The 25,191-nt window shown below is 35.5% G+C and overlaps 1 protein-coding gene across 1 annotated transcript; it reads left to right on the forward strand.

Moving 5' to 3' along the window:
- The first annotated feature begins 862 nt into the window (after positions 1-862).
- LOC110449159 (gamma-tubulin complex component 3-like) lies at positions 863-25,075 on the forward strand. Its single transcript, XM_021495837.1, has 25 exons — positions 863-1,034; positions 2,295-2,340; positions 3,026-3,087; positions 3,712-3,779; positions 4,291-4,368; positions 4,754-4,980; positions 6,310-6,395; positions 6,558-6,644; positions 6,966-7,084; positions 7,582-7,707; positions 7,869-7,937; positions 8,537-8,666; positions 9,410-9,504; positions 9,841-9,912; positions 10,302-10,412; positions 11,185-11,287; positions 15,275-15,402; positions 15,986-16,050; positions 16,736-16,871; positions 17,720-17,788; positions 18,590-18,725; positions 19,339-19,559; positions 20,140-20,280; positions 21,751-21,870; positions 22,276-25,075. Exons 1-25 carry the CDS (start codon positions 950-952, stop codon positions 22,429-22,431), a joined length of 2,736 nt encoding a protein of 911 aa, XP_021351512.1. The 5' UTR covers positions 863-949; the 3' UTR covers positions 22,432-25,075.
- The last annotated feature ends 116 nt before the right edge of the window (positions 25,076-25,191 follow it).

Genomic DNA, 25,191 nt, shown 5'->3' on the forward strand with positions numbered 1-25,191 from the left:
ATAGTCTAACAAATGTACATGTGGAGTTGTTACACATTATAGGAGATTTCCAGGTTTGGCACCGAACTGGTTAAAGGCCGTGAAACCTGACACTGATTTAGCCTGATCGGTCGTAGGTTTTCTGGGACGTTTGTTTGTGTTTGTTTTACAGATGACACAGATTTACGTGACTCCGTATTCCAACTGCTATCGATCTCTCAGCATCAAAACCATTATGACGTTATCATAACAATCATCGAAGGTATTTATGTCCGTGTATTGTTTTCCAACGTCGCGGACATCTAACTTATACCACGGACTTAGATTTAGATCTAATCTAATTCCGTGCTTATACTGATAAATTAATGGTCGTAGCGAGTTTAACGTATCTTACCACATCACTATATTATCCAGAAATCCTTGTATAATTTTGAAATATTAAAAAAAAAACCATCATCGTGTAATCTGAACTACGGACTTAGATAAAGATAGAACTGAATCATCCAGAAATCTTTATAATACATTTTGATATAAACTGAACCTGTAAATGTTTCTTAAACTGACTTATTATAGACCTATATTCAAGATTTTCGGATTCTATTGGGCACGGACTTAGATCATCTAATTCCGTGGTTTGGGTTCGGACATGAACCGTCCCAACCGATGTTGCACTGAAATATTAGTCGGTTTAGACAGGTTTTGCATACAGTTGTAATAAAAAGTACAAGTTGGTAAAATCAAAATAATCAATTGATAGTAAAATTAAAAACAGAGAAATTCAATTTAAGATTTAGGCAGCTGCACCCAACTCCCGTTTTTATGAACCATCCCCGAAAAATACGAAAACAAGACCAGCTTTACGTCACAAGCGTAAACACCATAGCGCGGCAAAACAAATATGGCTGCGACCAGATGACATTCTGATGAAAACACAATTCCTCGTACAACGAATGATAGCATAAATTCAGTCATGGGTAGCAGAACAGAAAGAGGATCGGAGGCTTCAGCGCTATTACTGAAGAAGCTTTGCATGAAATTAACTGGATTATCAGACGGTACTCTAACGTAGTCAAAATTATGTTGGTTTGAACTTGCTAAGAATAAGAACAATCGGTGAATTTTGAAACCACTGGGTATCGTTCACTGCTGTTATTTAAAAATGAACTAGGGCTAATAACTATATTGTAGAGTGGAAAAGTTTGTCAATCTTAACCATCAGTTGCTGAAAATCTTGGGGTANGGGGGGGGGGGGGGGGGGGGGGGGGGGGGGGGGGGTAGGGTAGGTTGACATGGTTGGAGAGAGCACATGTCGAATGAGATACTAAACAACGGGACCTCTATTTACCTGGATTGTCACTGTTTCATATTTCAGTGAATCGTTTCTTTTGTCACAGCGACACAGGAAAGATAATAGTGTGCTTCCACCTGGGATCGAACCTGCGACCCATATGTTCCTAGTCAGATGCTCTACCACTGAGCTAAAGGGAAATTCTGTCTAGCTTGAAGATAGAAGGCGACCAAAATCCTATGAACAATTAAAATCTGCCTCACTGCTCCCATCCTTTCAAATGTGTTCACCCTTGAACACCACAATCCAGGTTCGCATTCCCTGACACCAAAGGGTGGGCCACGGACACCATTTGTAACAGGAAAGAAAATAGTGTGCTTCCACCTGGGATCGAACCTGCGACCTATATGTTCCTAGTCGGACGCTCTACCACTGAGCTAAAGGGAAATTCCCTCTAGCGTGAAGCTAGAAGTGCCATAATCATATGTACAATTAAAACCGGCCACACTGTTATGCCTCGAACCTTTGGATACTACCAGAACCTGATGTCCTTTTTTGTAGGGGTTTAAATTTCATGGATAAAATACTAGCCCGGAGGTTGGTTTTTAAAAGTTATATAGATCTAGTCTGTCCTATGATTTCACATAAAATGTTCACTCATTCCAACATACATATCTTACTACTGGCGTCAGCTATTGGAATTCTTTTCATTTGACAACTGAACTTACAAGTCGGGGAAAACATCAGTAATACAGATTTTATGTTTAATTGATCATAATGATAGTGATGGCATTTTACTGATACATATACCTGCAAACCTCTGATATATTGAAAAAAGTCTTTTGAAAATGAAAAGAGGGTTATAGTGCAAGTGGGTGACAAAATGTAAGAAACATTTATAATAAATAAGTATTTTAATGCTATAAACTACATTTTACAGTAATTAATAACATTCATTGACAACTCTTGTTGTAATCAGATGTAATAGATTTGCAGCTGTTGATACGCATTTTGTCATTTTTTCCAGATTCCATTTTGCCAGTGTTACAGCATTCTCTCAAAATAATTGGCAGGTAAAACAGTATTTTAAGTTTTCTTTGTATTCTAGGGTTCCAATATATATATATATATATATATTAACTAATTCACCCCTGAAATTTTATAATGAACTATTCCAATCTTTGAATTGGAAGAGTTCAAATGTGTCTTCGGGTGTAAATGAGTTAGTGAAAGGTTATTTGATGGTTACAATTTTTAACTTTTTATATTTGCTGAAATTCAGGCGTAACAAACTGAACATGTCTTTAATCAAATGTAGGATTTTCTCAAAATAGACAATAGGTCTGTGAGAAACAGGTCTATTTATAGACCAGACCCATACCAGGAAATTTTACTTGCATATTTAGTGTTCAATAACAGGAAATAAAAAAAATATGTGTAATACTAAAGGAAGGCAAGTACTTTTTCCGACACTGTACTTTATATTTATCACTGAATGAAATATATCATAGGAAATCACTTCATAGACAACTTGGTCTGTGGTGTAAATAATTCCCATAGATCTACAGTGTTTTTCATATTGGTTGTCTATGCGTCTACTGCTAGTCAAACACTGCTTAACTTTCTATGGATTTAAAAAAAAGGATGAAATATTTAATAATCAGATCTCCAGATTGATATTTCCTTATTCCTATGCCTGTCCTTTTGACTAGGTAATAAATTGTATTGTTATTGACCATATTTTTTCTTTATTTTCAGTAATTTTGGATCTCCAGTGGAAACAAATGAATTTCAAGTTACAGAAAAAATCAAAAGAAAATGTAAGAAAGTTGGAATAGAATTTATATTAAATGGTTATTGTTTAGTACTATAACACGCAACATTCACTTTTCATTTGAGGTATGTAGAGGCCACGAACATAGAAGTCATAGTGATATGATAATGATATTATTTTTCGGCTGCTTTTTATTATACTTCCTCTAGTGATTTTATATTCAGGGGTTAACCCTACTGTATTTTGAAATTTCGAAGAAAATACACAAAAGCTTCATCAAATCATTGATTCTTTCAGTGATTTTGGCACATTTTAATTACCATGGAGGATAACCCTACTTAATTTTGACAATTGCGACAGTATATTGTAATTATTCTATCGCAAATACCAATTTTAAAACTCTGCATTGCTAGTAAAGCTCAATAAACTATTTATTGTGTGTTTTCTTCAAAATTTGGGTTACTCAGCCATGGATTGATGACGTAACTAGGAATACTCAGAAAGAGGGCGGAGTTAAGGAAATATGAAAAGTTTCCTTAACATTAGCTATAGTTTTCAATGGAAAACTTATGTTGGGGAACATTCACGAAACTTAAGCCAGGTATACTTCTTCAGAAAGCTGTCCTTTGAGGTCATTTTTGTTTATTCAGGAATTATATTTTTGTTTCAGTGGTTCGGAAAGGCAGGGAGAAAGATGCAGCTATCTTTTCTGATCTACACAGGAAACTTCAGGCACAGGTAAGTGCTATCAACAGTTGGCATAGCTAACAGGATCGTAAGCCACACCACATAATACTAGGAAAAAAATCCAATTCTGTCTTTATTTTTTAAGCGGATCATAACCATAATAAATGTTACTTCCTTTTCAATATAGTAAGACAATAAAAGAAAATGCTATTTTTATGTGGCGGAATCTTAAATGAAATGTTTATTTGCTATCTGTCCAGTGTTCTGCACAGGCTATAATAGTCTACCAGACCATCAAAAACAAAATCATATATTATAAAATACAATGAATTCTGTTTCTTTTGTACAAAATAGGTTATGGTGGTTTTTTTAAGGTCAACAATAGCAGGTCTATCACTCGATGTCTATGGTAAATGTGTCCATCAATATAAGCTAAAGATTTATGTTCAAAAAGAGTAAAGTCAGTTTAATATCTTTCCTGGCTTATCTGTTATCCTAACATCGGTGTAAGAACACTGTCATTATAAGCTATTGTTATAATTGGCATATATTTGACATGTAGGGTTTACTGAAGCAGAGATGGGCTGTGCTGTACCTGCTGATGTCCCTCAGCGATTCTGCCAATGGACCAGCTACAAAGGTAGATAGCTCTGTCTCATTACTGTGGAATAGTCTAGGTGCATTGCTGGACTGTAGATATATATGTTAATAACTGTTCTGATTGCCGTTTCTGGATGACTTTGACATTTTTTTAGATGTACTGTATATTTTTTACTAGCTCAGGATGTCAGTCTAGTGGAATTGTACATCCTGGCCTTAACTGAACAAATTGTTTTAATTCATGAATTGTTTTAATTTATCTGAGTGATAAAATAAAGACCTTGAGTGCTAAAATTTGATAAGATTTTTTTTTTAACAAGTTATCATATTTAAAAAAAATATTTTTTCGAATTCAAGTTCAAAGATGTATTCAGATATGGGTTTGAATTCCTATGTTGAGATGTTGGTATATGACCCTATTTCAGTCCTCTGTTAATGGCTCAGCTCTGTTTGGATCTCGCCTGCCCTCCAACGCGACCTCCACACCGTTCAATCCCGCCCTCCACAGATACCCGCCCCCGCCCGGGAGTCTTGGGGAGGTGACAGCCTTACATTCTGGAGTCTCCCACTCCACAGGCAGCAGTGGCATCAGCAGCATCCGTAGTGACCTCAACAACAGTAATCCCACAGTCCCTCATTCATACATGCCAGTGTAAGTCAACCCGTCTCATCTTTTAATGACGTTAAAAGGAATATTTTTTGTTGATTTTGTAAATTTTCAAGTTTTGTCAATATTTTCCCCTAAAATATATTGGTATGTCAGGGTCAGTTTCTACATGTATTGAAAGTTGTTTAATTGTGAGAATGTGTTAATTGCGCCATATATAGAGGTTACACAACGAGTGGTTGTTGAATATGGTATTTAAAGCGAGTGTCTTTCTGTAACTTTTGAAAATCAACTAACGAGAGTGAAATAAATACCATACTCTACAACCACGAGTCGTGTGATCTGTTTCTACCACAATCTCATGATCAGTCGTAAATAACATACGCACATGTGTTTGTTGACAAGGCTGGCGTAGTGATATTACCCATATGTAAAAAGTCACTCATTAATATTCAAAAATGGCATTTTTTTTTCAAATCTTATAATTGTCAAAAGTAATATTTTAGGCAACAACTTCATGAAAAAATATATAATAGATGAACGACTTTAAATATTGGGAGTAGCAGTATTGCATTAATTTATATAAGTTAACCACGGACTATATGCGCATAAGCATATCGTACAAAGTCTGTGCCTCCCGCCAAGTGACGAAGACGAACTTATCGCTGTTAATGTCCAAAACCGTAGGCCTACGCTTCTTCGTGACAGTTCTATGGTTGACGTTTATAGTGACAGTTCAGCCATAGTCAGACCGTCCAAATAGCGATAACGGGACGTTGGGAGAACGAAATATTTTCCAATACTGTGATCTTGTTTTGGTTTCACAACCTGGACACGCGATGGTGTGACGTCAAATCGATATTGAGCGTCTTCAGCAATTTTGCCTGGAGCTAGCGATCAAATCTTTAAGTATCATCTTCTTTTAATATTGCCTTAATAACCCCCTTTTCCGCATAACCTCACAAAGTCACCAACATTTGTCAAATGTTGACAGCAGAAAAGCTGTGGCAAAAAGCGTGTGGAAAAAGTCGTCCCGGTCAAAGTTCATCTTCTCGACCAATCAAAACTTGTGTAGGTCATATACTACGTCTGGTATATAACTCATATTTATCTTACAGTCAGCGCGTTTATACAATGATCTGAGAGTGGAATAACACAGCGTATTGTGGTAGAAAAAGTTCTCTGCCCTGGAACAAACTTGGTACTTATTGATATACCAATATATAGCATATAGTTCTATAAAGTACAACGGACCCTGAAATCAATTCTGGAATTGGGGCTCACTGAAAACCAGAAAGGAGCATTTTGTGAAAAAAAGGCTTCAACCATTGCTCTTTCTTTCTCATCGTTAAACACTTGTCGTACTTATTTCAGGACGACATTCAACTCTGTTGAACTTGACCGGACTGGTAGCAGTCGAACCCTGGGATCTCGCCTGGCCTCCACTCTGACAAGGCAAGGTAAAGTACCGTCATTTATACTCAATTTGTCCCGAGATGTTTAGATAAGAAAAAATTGACTTGCTTAAAAATTAAGTTCTTTAGATTTACTTAATACTGATATTCAAGCAGCATTGTTGATTTTCATATTGGTCAATAAATTAGTTTCTTCCTAATTCACAGAAAAATCAAACACAGCTCTAGTGCCAAGCAGGGACAGACGACGCAATAAACCAGATTCCAACATATTGGTTCTCCGAGGAGATAAAAGTAAGTTTTCCTGATATGGAAAAAAATAAAAATTATGATCAATTTGAATGGGGAAAAATCTTATGTAGACAACCTATTGGTCTGATGATGGAAAAATACTGTATTTGTAGATTTATGATTTTTGTTTATAATTCATTTTAAATGAAAGTTTTAGGATTGTTTTTTTGAGGGGTATTTTAATTCGGAACTAACCTCTTTTGGGTGTCATATATATTTCTACAACATATTATGATCATTTACTTAGAAATGACATCAAATCCATTTTGTAAAATAAGTTCTTTGTTCTATACGACTACATGTTTCCTTGTAAATCTTTTCTAGCATCCTTTGAGTTGCCCGAAGCAGAGCTGATCAAAGATCTTGTGTATGCTTTCCAGGGGATTGAGGGAAAATGGATTAAATTTGATCCATCTAAGGAAGGCTACAGAATAGACTCTCAGGTACACACAATATCGAAATTTAACAGAAATCAAACATTTTTTTAAAGTATGCCCAATCTATTTTGCTAAGATTGCATTAGGAAAGACCATGTACTGCTTACAAATGCATCTGGATTAATGCCTTTTTTTTCAAANCCCCCCCCTCCAATATGGTCCTTTTCTGATAGAGAAAATATCTGTCAGTGGGTGTTCCATCTAAGTCTTTGTTAAAGTAACGACACAATAAAAACAATGGTATGGCATCTCGTTTCATAAGTCAGATGACAAAACAGGACATTACATTGTTAATAGGAGGCTGGCATAAACAGGCTTTTTCATCAATTCACTTTAGTGTCCTTTTTATGTCCTTTAAGGATAGGTCAGAGTCTTAAGTTATGTAGGTGTAGGGGATATGTACAATGTTGGGTTCAGAGAAGCTTCAGATTTAATACTAATAGATCTATCTATGGTTACTCTAGATGCACAGTTGTGTTTAATGTAGAGTTGTGTGTTTGAAGGCTGGGATTCCTAAAGCAATAAGACAGCTAGTCAGCAAGCTTGCCGAGTGTGGGTGGTTATACTCTAAAACCAAGGACTACATCCAGACGAGAAGTGCGGACAAGACATTTGGATTAGTTGGGCAGGTTAGTTATGCCAAATCTAATGTTGGTAGAGGTTGCATAAAAAAAAGTCTTGCAATGTGCTGATTTTAAAAGTTCATTCATAAATGTATAAAATACCTCAGATTTTGAAATCATTGTGACGGTCTATTCAGGATTAACTCTATATCATTGTTTTGTTTCAGAGTTTTTGTGCAGCATTACACCAGGAGCTGACAGAGTACTATAGACTGATAGCAGTTCTGGAAGGTCAGGTAAATCATTGATGAAGAGGTGGAAGAATGAAAGAAAATACATTAACATGTGTTGTACATTGAACTAAGATTTAGAAAAAGGTGGTATGGGTATAGCAGGTCAGCATTGAGTCAATTAGCAATCACCAGGTAGTTCAGTGTGTAGAACATTCTTTTAGATCAGTTGGTGGGGGGTGGGGGCTGGGGGGGTCTTGTCTAGAATACAGAGTATGCAGGTTCAAATTCCTTTCTGGTTGACTGACAGCCTGGTTACAACACATGTGTGCCTGACCAAAAGGATACCCAGATATTATTATGTAGTGTCATCTTTAGGGCAAAAAAATGGCAAAAGACTGTGGTAAATCTGGACTGGTTCAATCACTTGTGATCTGGTAGCTTTGTCGGATTGAAATCCTTACCAGGACCATTGAAGATATAAAATAATATCTTCTTTTTGGAGTTGGAACCTTAATTAGCCCATACAAAATCTATTGCCTATTAAAAATTTTGAAGACCAACTTCAATTAAATTCTGTTGAGAGTGGAGCTATATTTTGAAATTAGAATGTTCACAGTGAAATATCGGTATACAAACTGACAAGCTGCTTTCCTTTGTTGCAGTTGAACCAAGGAGACACCGGTTTGACATCGCCGGAGGAGAGCTGTATCACGCTGAGACAGTTGGTGGTGTGGACATTTGATCCACTGTTACGACTCAAGACTCTGGCCACAGTGGTGGACGTGTGTCGAGGTAGTCATCAAAACTCAGCATCTCTTATTGTCACGGTGAAAAATGTATAATCTAAGTTTCCATCTTGACTCCTATTGTACAAGAGATGACCGTTTTAGTGTGTCTGTTTATTATCTATTTATTTGATATGCAAAACATGAAGATCGGTAAAAGTAAAACCACATTATTAATGACTTTGTGTTGTGTCACTCTGTGCACTGTCAAGTTTTTCAAGCTCCTCTTCCCACTTTTTCTTACAGCTCTTTCATTCTGTTAGATAATCACAGTAATTATTAGTGGACTTTATTTCGCAAAAATTTACTTGTTGATTTAATTAAGGAAAATACTTGAACTTATTATTGAGAAAATGCTTTTTCAATTATATAGTGATTGTAATAAATCTAAAAACATTGTGCCATTGATTCTTCTTTGACACAAATGACATGAAAAATAATTTCCAACAAAAAGGAAGGGATTTTTTGGCATATCGCCCGTAATGTATTGCCAAAAGCCTTTGTAACACAAAACATATTTTCGGGACAAATAATGGCAGTATGAAAAGGTTTACTGTAACATTACGACTAGAAAATGTATTGTTACACATATATGTATCATGGGTAAAAATTATATTACTGGTAAGAACTGTTAGTGAGCATTGTTAAATAAGAGGAATGAATAACCCTGAATTGCTATATTACAGGTAATAGTTGTTAACTAAGAGTAAAGAATCTTTGTATAAAAGGTAAAAACTGTTATATTTACAGGTAAGAAAGGTGGAGCTCTGGCCTCGTCTCTGTACTCCTATATGCAGCATGGAGACCCCAACATCAAGGCCCTGATAATGCACACCTTGACCATGGTAAGCAATCTCGTTCGAATTTTACTGAAACACTTAAACATTATTATGTATTATTTATAATTTTTGATATAGTATTTGCAATTTCTTATTGGTCCTGTTAGAGATAAGAGTTTTTAGTTTCATACTGTATTTACAATTATAAAATGTGGTAATTGAGCAAAAATGCTTTTATTTTAATTTGGCTTTAGATCAAAATTCCCTTGAATCATTTTCAAATGCTTTCTGATAGATATATATATAGGTCTGGCTAAAGATAAAGTGGCTGTTTGAACCTGCTAATAAGAAATTGAACCTTAATCCTCCTTTGTGTTGTAAAATGGACTGTTTGTTTTGCAGGTATCACAGCCAATCTACTCCACTCTGATACGGTGGATATACGACGGTGAACTAGAAGACACACATGATGAGGTCAGGCGTTGTCCATTCAGGAGAAATATTTGTTCATAGTCGATTTATTTAAAGTATCAGTTATAATTTGGAAACTTAAAAGTTTTACTATTGATACCAGTCATTAAGATCAAGCATGTTGAAAACATTGTTTAGTCGAAATTCCTGTTGTGGTCACTACGTTTTGTAGGAACATTTTATTGATTTTTTTCATCTTCAGGAAAATGAACTAAATGACCATTCTTTGGACAAAGTGTTTAATTTTTTTAATCTTTCAGCTCTAAAATAAATATGATAGGTAGGAAGACCAAACTTTATATTGTGCAGAATAGTTTTTCAATGGTTATATTCCGGAAAGAATTCTGATTTTAAAAGTGCTTTTTAGAAAATAAAAGTTTTTGTGTTTTCAGTTCTTCGTGGCGTCTGACCCAACAGTTAAGAACGACCGCTTATGGCATGACAAATACACATTAAGGAAGTCGATGGTCCCATACTTCATCACAATGGACCAGGCCAGGCGGGTAGGATATTTACGTTTCATCATATTTTATTGAGTAAACAATAGGATTGAACAGCAGGCTAGGCCTATATAAGTTCTCTCCTTAGGTTGACATGACAAAGATGAAACGGTCAGTAAGAAAATATTGATGCAAATTATGTATTACATATAGCAGATGGTATAGGGGAGATAAATCCATGTACAAATGTATGTTTCAATTACATATAAATATTTAATTGATATTTTGAGCTATGCAATGCTCTTATTAAAAAGTCAATCAGAATTAATTATGATATTCCACTATCGCACTATTATAACTTATACTGGGCTGTTTTAATATATTAAAGGAGGAAACTCTTCCACCCAAAAAGGACTGTTAAAGAAATATTAAAGCATATGGGATGGTTGGGAGGCACTTTTTCAGAGACCCCACCACAAATCAAATATTGATATCACAAATGGTATGCAGATCCGATTTTCAACCCAGAACTCATGATATTCATATTCAAGGAAACATTGTCATCATTTCTAATGATGAGAAGTATTTTCAAAAATATAAATGTCATGAGTTTTTCATCACACATTGAAAAAAGTAAATTTTTCGAAAAACTTCAATAAAAAAAACACCCCTCTATAATGAGAATAAATCGCATGTGCAAATTTGCTATTATCAGAAACGAAAGTGTTGTGAATGAAAATATTCTTCTAGAATCTAAATGCAGGTACTTAATTTGATTAAAAGGCAACAGTTTTATTCTTGTATTGAACAAACGTATGATTGTTGTTTCCGACAGATACTGAACACAGGTAAATCAATCAACTACCTGAGACAGGTTTGTCAGGACCGGACTCCCACCAAAGGTCGCGAGGTCGCCATGATCATGGACAACACCAAAGGTAAAATATGACATACTACCCTGTTAACAACCATAAACAAATGTGGGAAGTGTTCTTTTTAGAACTCTGTGTTTTGCTTGTGCAGGTAGGAGAATTGTCTGGCGATGTTTTATAAAAATTAACTAAAAATCATATTACGAATATTACGACAACTCGAATAAGTTTGTTAGCCATTATTATCGGACAATTATTTTAGGAGTTATTGCCCTTTACAGATTTCGATGCACATTTTCTGCTCAATATCTTGAGTAGTTGTTAAGAGATTTAATACTTTTAAGTTTTTAATTTGTAATAAGGTTGAGAACATGAACACACAGGCAAGTTCCATAACTGTTACTGAATTATTCCTCTTGGTTTCATTATGCATTGCTAAAGGCATGTCCATTGTATTGCACTCACTTATCCAAGTGTAGTCGAATGACTTTGTTTTTTGACATAATTAACACCAAATATTTTATATATTTTCATCATACAAACAACTGTTTACTTGATGTGTGATTGCCATATTATATACAGCTTAATAGTAACTTTTTTTCATGAAATAAATCGAGTAAATTCTTTAATAATTCAATGAAGCAGTATTTACATGCCTTAAAGCATCTATTGCACAGATATAAAATTGATTGAGCATGTCACCAATAGAGTTTATTGTGTTTTGATATCAAAGCCTGAAGGAGTTACCTCCCTTATACCGTATTGATAGAATTAACAGGTAAATCAGTATTGAATTAGATATAATTAAAACAGTTTTGATACTTAATATTATTTTGAATGATTAAATATTGCTAAGTTGTCATGTTTTATTGTGAAATATGCATTTTTTAATTAAAAAACATAAATGACAATTTTTCAAATTTCAAGTAACTATTTTATAGGAAACAAAAAATTGGGTTTGAAAGAGTTAAGGTTCCTGAGTTGTATTTATCACTTTTATAAAAAAAATAGATTGCATGCAACTTTAATATTTTTTTAACAGAAATACAATTTTAGAATGTGTAGTTGTGCACACTGAATAGAATTCCAAAGTTTGAAAAGCGTAAAACAATTAATAAAGGTATTGGAAATTGTTTTAGATGAAATTATGCAAATTGTCCAGTTGAGTCATTGGGAACAATTTCTACACATATAATGATTTTGAGACCACCAAGTTGTTAAAAGCAATCACAACCACCATACTGCCACTCTGTCTTACTTTATAGTAAGTTGGTGCCCTATGGGAGGTTCAGAGCAAACCCTGGGACCATAGAAGCAGGCTGGCCACACATGCCATACCTGTGCCGACATCCTAGGAACAGTTTTCCCTATAAAATTAAATGAAAGTCACCGAAACATGAAGCAAGGGTGTATCTAAACATTATTATTTACTGGGCAAATCCTTGCACATTTTCATTCAGTTGTTGGTCTGTGTTAAAAAAAAAACGATATTAAATGTCAAAGTTGAATATAAAAACCGATCTCNAAGAGTTATGTCGCGTTTTGATTGGCCTGTTATAAATATGATAATGTATTCATGTTGACCTCTGACGTGACCCTCTATGGGATGTTGTTAGATCTTCAACGCGACATATCAGTAAACGGGAGCAATGTGAAGATGTAATTAGGGCTTTTCACCAACTGGTGAAAAGACCTATTGCTTTTGTTAAGTTTCTTATTATTCTTATTATTATTATTCTTAATATTCTTCTTCCGTACTTTGTGAATTCTGTTTCTCTTGATTGGTAAACGATAGGTTTATAGTCTTTTAAGTATGTTGTAGGAAAAGGTCTAGAGCTGATCAAGCAACATTTTCAAGGTGGTCAAAAATTAAATATGGCCGCCATGACGTCATAGGTCAAAATCTTAAAATGGCCATAACTCAAAAACGGTTGATTTTACAGAATTGACGCAATTATATTATATGTAGATTATTTAAGGGGCTAACTTTAATTACCACATGGTTTTTCATTTAAAGGTCAAATAAAAAAGCTCGCTGTTGGGTCAAAGGTCACAATTTTTAAAAAACATTCATTTTTCATATTTTTTGAAGAATATTTCTACAGATCAATGAAGAATGTCATTCCGATAAATTTGATGTCTTTAGTTTTTCTGTAACATTTACCGTTAAGGTTGTACGCCATTTTGAAATATTTCCTTTGATCTTTTAAAAATTTCGCAATATATTAAAACTTGTTTTACTCCAATATCAATGACAAATATTCCGTTAAGTTGTAACGGGAAAAGTTTCCCTAGATGTCTTCTAACATTTGGCTCTCTCAACTCCATCCAGAAAACAAAATGGCCGCCATGACGTCATAGGGTAAAATCTTAAAAACTGCTATTACTCGAAAATTATTGATTGTACAGCATTTGTGAAAGTTAATTATTTGTAGATAATTTCCATATCTAACTTTTTTTCACTACATGTTAATACAAAATATTTCTAATTAAAAAGTGCGCCCCTGGGTCGAAGTTCACCACCTATTTTAAAAACATTCATTTTTCATTTTTTTTGAAAAATTCTTCAATAGATTGATTAAGAATGTCATTCCGATGAATTCGATGTCTTTAGTTTTTCTGTAACATTTACCGTTAACGTTGTACGCCATTTTGAAATATTTCCTTTGATCTTTTCAAATGCTGACAATATGTTAAAACTTCAACGATCTTCTTCTCCAATTCTGCCATTGCAATATTAACCACAATTGGTACATGTATTCCTCTAGGGGCCCATACGAACTTATGTTACTTTTTGGATCCATTAATATTCCAAGATGGCCGCGTCAAATTCTGATTGGTTAACAGCCTATACCAATATATTTCGTTAACGATATCAAACACGAGGTTGATCTTTGGATATCATGTAGAGATAGTCAAGGGCAAACTTTTTTGTTCATACTGTTTTAACAAAAAATGTCAACTTCCGGTTTCCGGCAGGGGTCAAAGTTAAAATGCACTATATTGGGTACCAACCTTAAAAAATCTTCTTCTCAAGTTCCACATGGTCTAGAGTCTTGATATTTAATAATAATGATTCTGAGATGTCGGGGTATCAGGTTTGAAAAAATGGTTGACATTGATCAACTATCAAGGTCACAATCAAGGTCACCAACTTCATATGTGCTATTTCAAGATAATGACTTCAAAAAACTTCTTCTAAAGTTCTACAAGGCCTAGAGTCCTACTATTTGATACATTAACATGGTCAGATGATTGACTATCAAGTTTGAAAAAATGATTGACCTTGAATGACTTTCAAGGTCACAGAGGTCATATGTGTAAAAATATTGAAACCACTTTTTCTGAATAACCAATATCTCCAGGGTAACGATGTTTGGCAAAGAAGCATGCTTGAATGAAGGGCTTTAAAGTGTGTGCAAATGAACGATATTGACCTACTCCAAATATCATTTCAAAGGTGAAAGTCAAAAACCGTTTTCATTTTTGTGCGATTGTCTAGTGCTTTCAGGGCTCTCAGTACTTTGATTTGTATCAAGACATCTAATACACGCTGGTAATACTACATCGATTACTACGCACTCTCAATCTTAAAAGTGTGGACAGTTAACATCTCTACTGCAGTGGGTAAACATCAGCCTTTCATTGGCATGGCAAACCTGACCGATAGACAAAAAGCTAGTCTAAATTCATCATCCTGATGTACATAGTGGCCGGACTATATGACCACTTTTACGGACTACATTCGTATACAACACCGCCCATTGGCTGCCTATCTTTATCCATTCTTTCTCCGACGTCATTTCGCACTCCGGGAATCCCCCACTACTCAGTCAGCTACTGTAGACTTGCACAGGTTATTATTAGGAGGCCGAGTCAGTCCTTACAGTGAAAAGCCCGTCAAATTGTTAGCTAACAATTTCTAGTTTTAATTAGATTGATTTAAAAACAAGCTGCCATGGGACCTACTAAAAAATTACTTTTAAGTTTTATAACTTCTTTGTGATTTTCAAATCCTTGAACAAAATGTATTTAATGTTGAAATGGTTTCAGCTGGTGAGATGTTTATGCAGGACACTATTAGTGAGTTCCAGCACATGATTGACACTGTTTATAAGGAGACGAGTCGCCACCTACTGGATACCCTACATAACAAGTACAAGTTCATGGACCATCTTAAGGTGAGTTGTGTAGTAAATATACACCCCACAATCAAATTTCTTTTCTTTCTGTCATCGAACATTGTAAGCAAAAACTTCTCCTGAAAGCTGTGTTGGATTGTTTGTAACTTGACACAATAAAATTGCATTGGATGTAGAAGTGCATGAAGAAAAGAATTCGTGATTTGACTTTTGTTGGAGTTGTGGCCCTTGAAACTTATATGGGGCTGGAAACTTTCTGCTCCAGAAACCTTGTAACTGCAACTCCTTCTTATCTGTTTGTTTGATTTGTTTTTACACTTAACACATTGAAAGTGACCCTTTGTAGATGTACATGAAAGTCGTGGAATTTGATTCTTATACCCCCTTTAAACAAAGTGTGAATACCGAGATGAGGCGGGGCATATCTTTGTGAGCTAACTCATGGTGTCTCTACTTTGTATTATAGTTACCAGAAGAATTTTACTCTTCATCACAAGTTGTAATAACTTATTTTATATTTAGAAGTTCATGAATGATATGGATGTAATGATTCCTAACCTTGAGATAGAAAGACATAATATTGATAAGATATATACAATACCTGTAAATCAATGTTTTGCAGGCGATGAGACGATACTTACTGCTGGGACAAGGAGATTTCATTCGCCATCTGATGGATCTTCTAGAGTAAGGAAACATTTGTACTGTGTAGGCTGTTTTTTGTCATGTTTCAACTTTCCAGGTTTTGAAAGGTCAAAGGTCACAAATGGATAATGTTACTGAAATGTCTAAATATCTCAGAAACGGAAGGTATTTTGTATACACATTTACATAAGAGTATTGTAGTCAATTATGTAGACTTTTTTATGACCCTTGATCTTTCTATATATTTTTTCTTTCGTTTAATTAGCCCGTACAGGGGCAACAAGCAGCCGGAATGCAGGGGGGGGGTATTAGTTAGCCCATAGATGACAGTTCTAGTTTTGACTCGGTATCATCCAGAGTGAAACAAATTTGCGAGTTCAAAGTCAAGTTGGTATGCAAATATAAAGAATAAACCTTTATCAGTTACAATAAATTTTGCTTAATATCACTTCTCATTTGTCAGATAAAACATGATATTAACAGGAACATTACTTTCCTTTCATGAATTAAAATCCTTGCAAATATGTCATTGAAAATAGCTTTCAAGAAAATTAAGTGATTAACAGTGACTATTTGTAAACAGTAGTCAATATTTTACTTTGTTCCATGTGTGATTTTCCAGCAAAAAGGCTCTGCAAGACTTTCTTTCAGTCTAATGTACTTGTATTAATCATTGCTAAGATCATTGCACAAATATTCTTGCAATATATATACTTTTACCTTACAGACAAGATCTTGCCAAGCCCGCAGGAAATCTGTATCTTCACAATCTGACTGGCATCTTAGAGACAGCCGTTAGGGCCACGAATGCACAGTTTGATGACTCCGACATTCTAAAGAGGCTGGATGTTAGACTGCTGGAGGTTTGTTCAAGTTTTCTATAAAAATAACATTTGTTTAAAGAAAAGTAACAAAAACAATGAAAATGCTACGATTTAGTTCTATGATACTTCTGTTCGATTTTGTTGTAAGAGTTTATAATACTGACAAATCTTTGTAAAGTATGTACTACAGTCAAACTTCGATGTTTTGGGTGGTCAGGGGTGCAGTGGATAGCACACTTGTCTTTCACCAAGGCAGCCGGGGTTGGATTCCCTGTTCGAACGTGAAAAGGTATAGGGTCATCTGCCCGACCACATGGGTTTTCTCCAGGTACTCTGATTCTCTCACGTAATAAGACCCCTCGTACACTAATATCAGGACCAACAAGAGTGATTAATATAAGTTGAAATACCTTATTTATAATTGTTGTAAAATAAATAAAGTCGATATTTAAACTTCAATGTTTCAAACTTTGTGGGACCATCGGGAAAAAATTCAAAACATTGATACTTCCTATGTGCATACTGCACAAGACTGATTGTGATTGTTCAATTGTTTGAATGTTCAAGAACAGGTAACAAACAGAAAATTTAGCATTGAATAGAAGTTGTTGAATAACTTGCACAAAAACTTATCAAGATTTGTAACCACATTTCAATGGTGTTGGTGTTTGTTGTTCTATGAATAAAAGAATTCACAAAGAGATCATATTGGGAAAAGATTATCAAAAAGGTTACCAAGTCTTTGGCTGCTATTTTTTTTTTTTTTAAGTATGTGTACATTTGTCTCTCCAGTAGTGAGTCGTAAAGATTCGCAATGTTTTGTAGATTTTGTTCTTATTGCTTTCTACCTGAGGTTGTGGTTGATGTCCATCGTGTTTGACTTACAGGTATCTACAGGTGACACAGGTTGGGATGTGTTTAGTCTCGATTATCATGTGGACGGTCCAATCAGAACGGTCAGTATGCTTTTCCAGGTTTTTACCTCAATTTCTCGTATTAGTTTGAATTTTAGAATTATCAAAATATATCTTATTTTGGATAGAAGTTATCATCGACAAAACTTTTCGTGTGGTAGTTATATTATGGTAAACTAATTTTTCTATTTAATGCAGTATTTTTGGTAAATTTATTGTCTTATTTGACCAAATAACTGCTCTTTCTTTCAAAAGCACCAACTGTCCATTTTCTGGTCCAAGAATCTCTTTCCTAAACAGTAATTTGCAGACTTGGTTGAAAAAAACACCCATCTATTATTCCTATTATTGTCCCAAATAGCTAAGGACACTTTATTGGTTTAGTACTGTATATTTTTATTTCACACGGTAAGTCGGCATCAGATCCACACTATCACAAGTAGGATAAATCACCTGTCTCTAGCACACATACAGACATGCATCCATACACAACACATATGGATTCATATCCTTAAATGACCTTAGCTGTTGATAGGGCGGTAAACTCTGTAACCAACCAATTCTTTCACTCTGTATCTACAAATGTACTGATGTAAGAACTGTGGTGAGCTGTGGATCGCAAGAGGCAGTAACATAGATTACGTGATAGTATTAGAAACATGTGCAATGGGACCAAATAGATTGATTGTTTTAGTGTTCAATTTACTTTTGGTTTCAGAGTTCAATTTACTTTGGAGTAATGAATGAAAAATGTTTTTTACAGGGTTTTGGATTGTAAAATATTTGGTCTAGGCAGATGTCAAAGTACTTAATATATAATTATGATAACCATTTGTCTGACAGGTGTTTACCCCAGAGTGTATGATCATGTACCTGAGGGTGTTTAATTTCCTGTGGAGGTCCAAGAGGATGGAGTACATCCTGGCCAATATATGGAGAAACCAGATGGCCAGTGCTAAAATGCTACAGTGTATTCCAGGTCAGTACAAATCAAATCAAAAAAAAAAAAAAACATTTTCCACTACTGTGGCAGACTTGAATATTCACACTTGAAAAATAAGATATATGTTAGTTGAGTTCAAACTTTTGCAGGTCAAAATAGTACCACTTGCAATTTTTTATGCATACATCTATTTCCCTGTCTGGTCAGAACACGAAAGTAATATTTTGAAATAAATTAATCAAAATTTTGCACTTTTACTTAACATATGTCATATCATACATAATTGACAGAAGGTAATATATATAAAATTAATGCAAGTTTTCAAAATCTCCATCAAGACTGATCATAAAATAGTTTCACACAATCAGGTCTGTCTCTGTTTTTATTCGTCAAGAAATGAGGCCCTGGTAGACACATGCCAGTGAACAATCATTCCACAACACCTGATATTCAAATTCACACTGTACACTGAAGCCTGTCTAATAGGACCCCTGAGTATTCAGATTCCCTGTCTCATTCAACATAATATTATTCCATTTCTGATAATGACATTATTTGGACATCCTGTCCAATCTGACCTATGTATTGCATTGCATGTCAGATCAGACTGGTTTCACTGTAGTACACCAGATACTATACACTGTTACAGAGTTGTCCAGTATCCTACACCAGTGTCACATGCTGACCAGTGAGATGGTACACTTTGTCCAGCAAGTCCAGTACTACATCAACTTTGAGGTGTTGGAGTGTTCCTGGGACGAGCTACTCACCAAGGTCAGCGAGGCGGAGGACCTCGACTACATCATTGCTGCCCACCAGGTGTTCCTGGACACCATCATCTCCAGGTGTCTCCTTGACGAACAGTCAAAGGTGAGTAACAGGTAACAAACCCCCCACCCCTATCTACCTCCAGGAGTTCTTGTATACCATCATTTCCAGGTGTCTCCTTGACAAACAGTCAAAGGTGAGTAACAAATCCCCCACCCCCACCCCTATCTACCTCCAGGAGTTCTTGTATACCATCATCTCCAGGTGTCTCCTTGACGGAACAGTCCAAGGTGAGTAACAAGTAACAAATCCCAAACAGTGGGCCCACCCCTATCTACCTCCAGGTGTTCCTGGATACCATCATCTCCAGGTGTCTCCTTGATAACAGTCATATGTAAATAATAGAAACCAGCCCACTACAGGTGTTCCTATATACCGTCTCCAGGTATGTTTCTAAAGGACAGTTAAATAAAAGTTACAGGCANACACACACACACACACACACACACACACACACATATCTAGGTGTATCGTTGACAGCAGACAAAGAGATAAAGGTAATGGGTACCGACCCCTGAATGAAATTTTTAACCATGTGTCGTTATTTGTCATTGGTTCTTCCATCAGGGTCTTATTTCTCACTCACCTGAATGACCTTTAATGTGATCTCCTTTGACAACAGAACATCCTGACCCAGCTGAGGACAATCTTTGACTTGATCATCGACTTCCAGACAGCTCTGGGAGTGTTCTTCACAGAGGCGTCGGAGGAACAGATGGCTCGACAGCATTTTGACGCTAAGCAGGAGAAACGCTCTAAAGAGGTAGTGTATATGTAGAAATATACTTAACCCTTTCACCCCTATGTAACTTTAGTAGACTGTACCATGCATTGATATGGATGAGTCCATTATGTTCTACAGTGTTGAAAGGGTTAAAGTCCATGTGATATATATTTATCATTAATCAATGAAGCAAATAACTATAAGTGGTTTCATAGAACGGTTGGAAGTGTAACTGTATACTGGGAAACTTTCGTCCAGTCAAACTTAGGCCCTTTGCCGATATTCTCCCTGTGTGAATTAAAATCAATTTTGCTCTTTACTTGTAATTATATGTAAATTATTTGGTTACTATAATTCGCTAGAATGATGAGTTCTCCTTCAGTACATTGGGAAAAAAAGGTGAAAGTGTAACTGTGACCAAAATTACACAGTACATGTATACAGTATGTGTCAAGGCCTCTTTATTGTAGGTTCAAATCTCTTTGTACACCTTCTGCCTCAACTGGACTGTGATTTTACCCCCCATAATGTCATTAGAGGCCTGGAGGCATACTGAAATTAAGATTTTCATCCGTTCGCTGGTAGATAGAATTTTGTCCAGATAACTTCTTTAACGGTTTTCATCAGAATTCAGCAAAAGTTTTGTGATGTAATCGCTACACTAGGAGGTTATGCACCTGTGCTTCCTTTATAGATCCATCGTTTTTTACGGGAATAATGTTCGATAATAATCGTTTTACGAAATTACTAGCCTATTCTTTTGCAGACATCCTAATTTCGTGAACTTCACGTGTATAATCACCTCACTCAGAAGTTGTACCTCTGTTTCTGTTTTGGATCCAGTTATTATCATGTGGCATAATAAAAGGGTTGCTATGGTGAACTAATGCATGATACTAATGTCTCCCTTGACAATGCCTCACTTTTGGCCATTTGTTGAGCATTCGCCCATGTGAGGAAGGCTTTGGGTTCTGTCCCCTGGCCGAGACATACCAAAGTCTTTAAAAATGGTAGTTTCTACTCCTGCTTAACGCTCAGCAAATTAGGAGTGGGACGACTGGTTCGCCCGTTGTCAGTATAATGTGACCGGGTGGGGCGTCCTGCTGGGTGTCTTCGGCAGTATGTTTCAGTGAGGTAGCACTATAAAGTCGGCATCAGTTCCGCGCTATCACAAGGAGACAAACACGAACATATCGCAGCCTCCCAAAATACACACACATACACTACACGCATGCATCTTGCACACAGGGGAGGCCGTCCTTAAATGACCTTAGCTGTTAATAGGACGTTAAACAAAATCAAACAAACAAACATACAAAGTCATAGTTGTGAGCCCTGACAGGGAAGGGTGCCATCAATGATGAATTTCATTATTTGGGGTTTGTTAAGTGTTTAGAGGTTACACAAGTTATCAAATTTATCTGAAGTTGAGTAATGGGTTTAAAAATGATTTTGGGTATCTAATATTGTCAGGAGTTAAATGTTCAAATCCTCTTTATTTTGTATCAGGGAGACTGGGGTCTGACAGAGGAGGAGGAGACCGAGGAGCAACACCGCAGGATGGCATTCCTGAAGAAAATCATTCCCAACTCAAGGGCTCAGTTCAAAGTGTTATCTCAGAGTTACCAGGTGAGAAATAACCATTTATATTCCAAACAGGGAAATCTCAACTGAAATATAATTCAATTCCACACAGTGATAATTTTTTTTCCCATTTTAATGTTAAGGCCTTATTCTTGAGCATTTCATTAGCATGGTGAATTGACACAAAAACTGACAATTTTCGTTTCAACATCTTCTGATTCCATCGCCCAACAGAATAGCAATATGTAATTTCCATTCAAATTTTCAAAATTCATCAATTTGTTTTGGGCAGAGTCTATTGGAAATTAGATTTTTAATTCACATGCTGTTATCATTGATCAGATTTTATAACTTTCACTTTTGATTCCAAGCAAATTGGATTGCAGATATTTCAAATTGAATTTGTAATTAATTAAGCCATTAAAAAATGCCTGTGTTTTTATTTTCCAGGATATGGTTCAACAGTTCCTGGTGATGCTGACAACCCACCAGGATGTCAGCCTCCGCTTCCTCAGCTTCCGACTCGACTTCAACGAACACTACAAGACCAAGGCACCCCAGCTACAGAGCCCTTTGATGTACAGAGGAACAAGGGCGGTCACGTGATCACTCCAACAGATGGGTTCCCTTCGTTTACAGAGACATGAGTGTGGTCACACGATTGCTCCACCAGTAGATCCAAAGCAAAAGAGCTAATTGACTTATGATGGAAACCACATGCTCTGACTATATAAAACACTAGTAGTTTGAACAAGTCATGTTCACTTGCCATTGCATGGTAATGATTTGTTTGACAAGTGATTGTTAACTGCTCGTGTTCTATTAAACTTGCCTATTTGGATAGAATTTTCAAAGACCTGGGAAAGTTTCCACTGTAAAACACAAGTGCTTTACAAGGCTGAACTTTTCTGCTGTATAGGCTTCTGCAAAAGGTTCATAGGATGTTTTATACTAAAGATCTGTTCTTGTGCATTTTATCGGCTATATTTTTGTATTTGGACATATGCATTTTGTGAATATTATCTATGAATGCTTAGGAATGATATAAATATATATATATGATCACACAGCCTTTCAGGACCCTTTTAAACCTCATGCTGCTTTCCAACCTCCACAGTGAATATCACTTCAACAAATACAGAAATGTTGGGAGCACTATTAGAATGATTTGTGAGTACATGTTAAGATTGCACGAAGAAAGATTGGTTTTCTGTGAAAGAATAAAATTAAATTTTGTTCATTAAGTTGTTGAATGTGAACTTTATCTGGTCTTTGTGTATCCGTAACATTTTGCCGTGTGTCATGCACATTTTACTTCCCGTAGCTTATCATGATCACCGCTTTTCCTAGTCTTAATTTTAGAATTTTGTGTCATAAAAAATAAGGCTGCTTAATTGTTTGTATTTAATTTGATGCTGAATATTCATATTTAATATCATTGTTTGTCTCATTTATAGGATCGTCTAGATTAAATGTTAAAGCTACAGTTACAGTCATTGAGCTCATGGATCAAAATGTCCAGTTTTTCTCTTTTTTTCTTTAGTTCCTGACTTTCCTCTTTAATCATTTTTCTTTTAACTGTCATAATATAAACTTGGCAGACATTGCACGGAATGTGACTTGGTGAGGGTGAAGCTTTCAATATTTCAAACTAGTCTTGAATTTAGTTAAATCTTTATTTGAATCACAATTAATTTATGCATCAAGTTCCCTTAATCGTATTATTATGTCTTTCTTTTTAAGAAGTTTATTATTTTTTGGTTGTTGCAAAGATTCAACTTTCACATAGACTTTCATAGGCAACAAGCCCAATTTGTCTCTAGGTCAACTAGAGTTACTTCCCCTTATTCATCATGCTGGTTTCATTCAAAATTTTCAGTAAGTTAAGGCACATTTTTATGCTAGATGCATTTATTTACAAATTGTTTAACCTAACCATTAATGAATTACATGAGGGACCAGGTAAAGATGTCACATTGCAGTTGATTTTTTTTTATCATTTCCTTTCATAAGTAAAGACAAGTGACTTGTTTTATTATATTATAACTTTAATGCTTGGGGGGAAAAAAACACCTAATGTGTCCAGGAATACTTCAATTCAGCTTCTAGGTTTCAGGAGGATACTCAGGGGTATAAAGAAAACCCTGAATCCAGGATTCTATAACCAAATTCATACTTGTGCTGACTAGATTCAGCCTGCTAGGCAAACCCTCGAAAGAGCATAGATATTTGGTGATTGCTACATGGTGATGTTAAAGTAATATATCATTATCATGACTTTGTTTAAGAGTGTCAAGATTACCAGTAATTAGGTTGATAACCTACTTGTTTGATATTTTGTTTTTTTGTGTTGAAATATTTTATTACTGAACTGTACATTGCTGCACAATGTACCATCTCTGAGCCCAAACCCTGACACGACAGATCTTGACAAGTTCTCTAAAGTTGAGATACTCTATTAATCTTTAACTTAAGGTGTTTCTTCATACTGTTTTTGTAATAGTGTGCTGCAGATTTTAACACTCACTTTCGCTGTCTGCACCCCTGGAATATGTCAAAACAAAATTGAAGGCTAAGCGTATGCCATTTTCCAAGTGAGACGAGAGGACTAGTTTGATCATATTATGTACATAAAAAGAATCTCTCTGTCTCTAACGGTAAAATTGATGGGCTTTGAAGTCGAGTGTCACACCTCTAATTATTTTTAAAGGACAGGTATCAGCCTAGTGCTTTCTCAGATTTATTTACCAGAGACAAATCGAATAGTAAAAGTACATGCCTTCGATTTTGCTATGACATATTCCAGGGGTGCAGAGAGCGAAAATTAGCACCCCTGGAGTATCGAGGATGATCTGTAGTCAAGATGACATAACTGCATGCCTGTCTTGTGTGATAGCAATAGTATATCTCTTATTATTAAACCAAATCTTTGCTATCTTTAACTCATTTCTATAGGAATGAAGTTTAAGGTTTGTTCTTTTTGAACTGGGTCAATCACATATGAATTTATGAAAAAAGCCAAAATAAATCTTACAAACCCTTGAATTCTGTCATTTCAAAAAGTAAGAGTTGTGACTTTTACCTATACATTGTATAACGTTATATCTTGATTGCCATGGATAAGGAAGTGCTATACATCCTGTGTTGAGTGTAATTATAATAATACTGTGATATGTAAAGCATTGTTGGTTCTTTTCAGTAAACTGTACTCTAAATTGAAGGAAGTAAGGAAATAAAATCTAGAAGGAAAATTAACAGCAGTCACTTATTTGTTATTCATCCCTCCAAATTCTGTTGTGAGATTGTCTTACAACTGAATTGATGTCATTTGACCACATTCACACTGCAGGTAATGGAAATGCTGTC

Source organism: Mizuhopecten yessoensis, unplaced genomic scaffold (genome assembly GCF_002113885.1).
Source record: "Mizuhopecten yessoensis strain PY_sf001 unplaced genomic scaffold, ASM211388v2 scaffold4511, whole genome shotgun sequence".
Taxonomy (NCBI): Eukaryota; Metazoa; Mollusca; class Bivalvia; order Pectinida; family Pectinidae; genus Mizuhopecten; species Mizuhopecten yessoensis.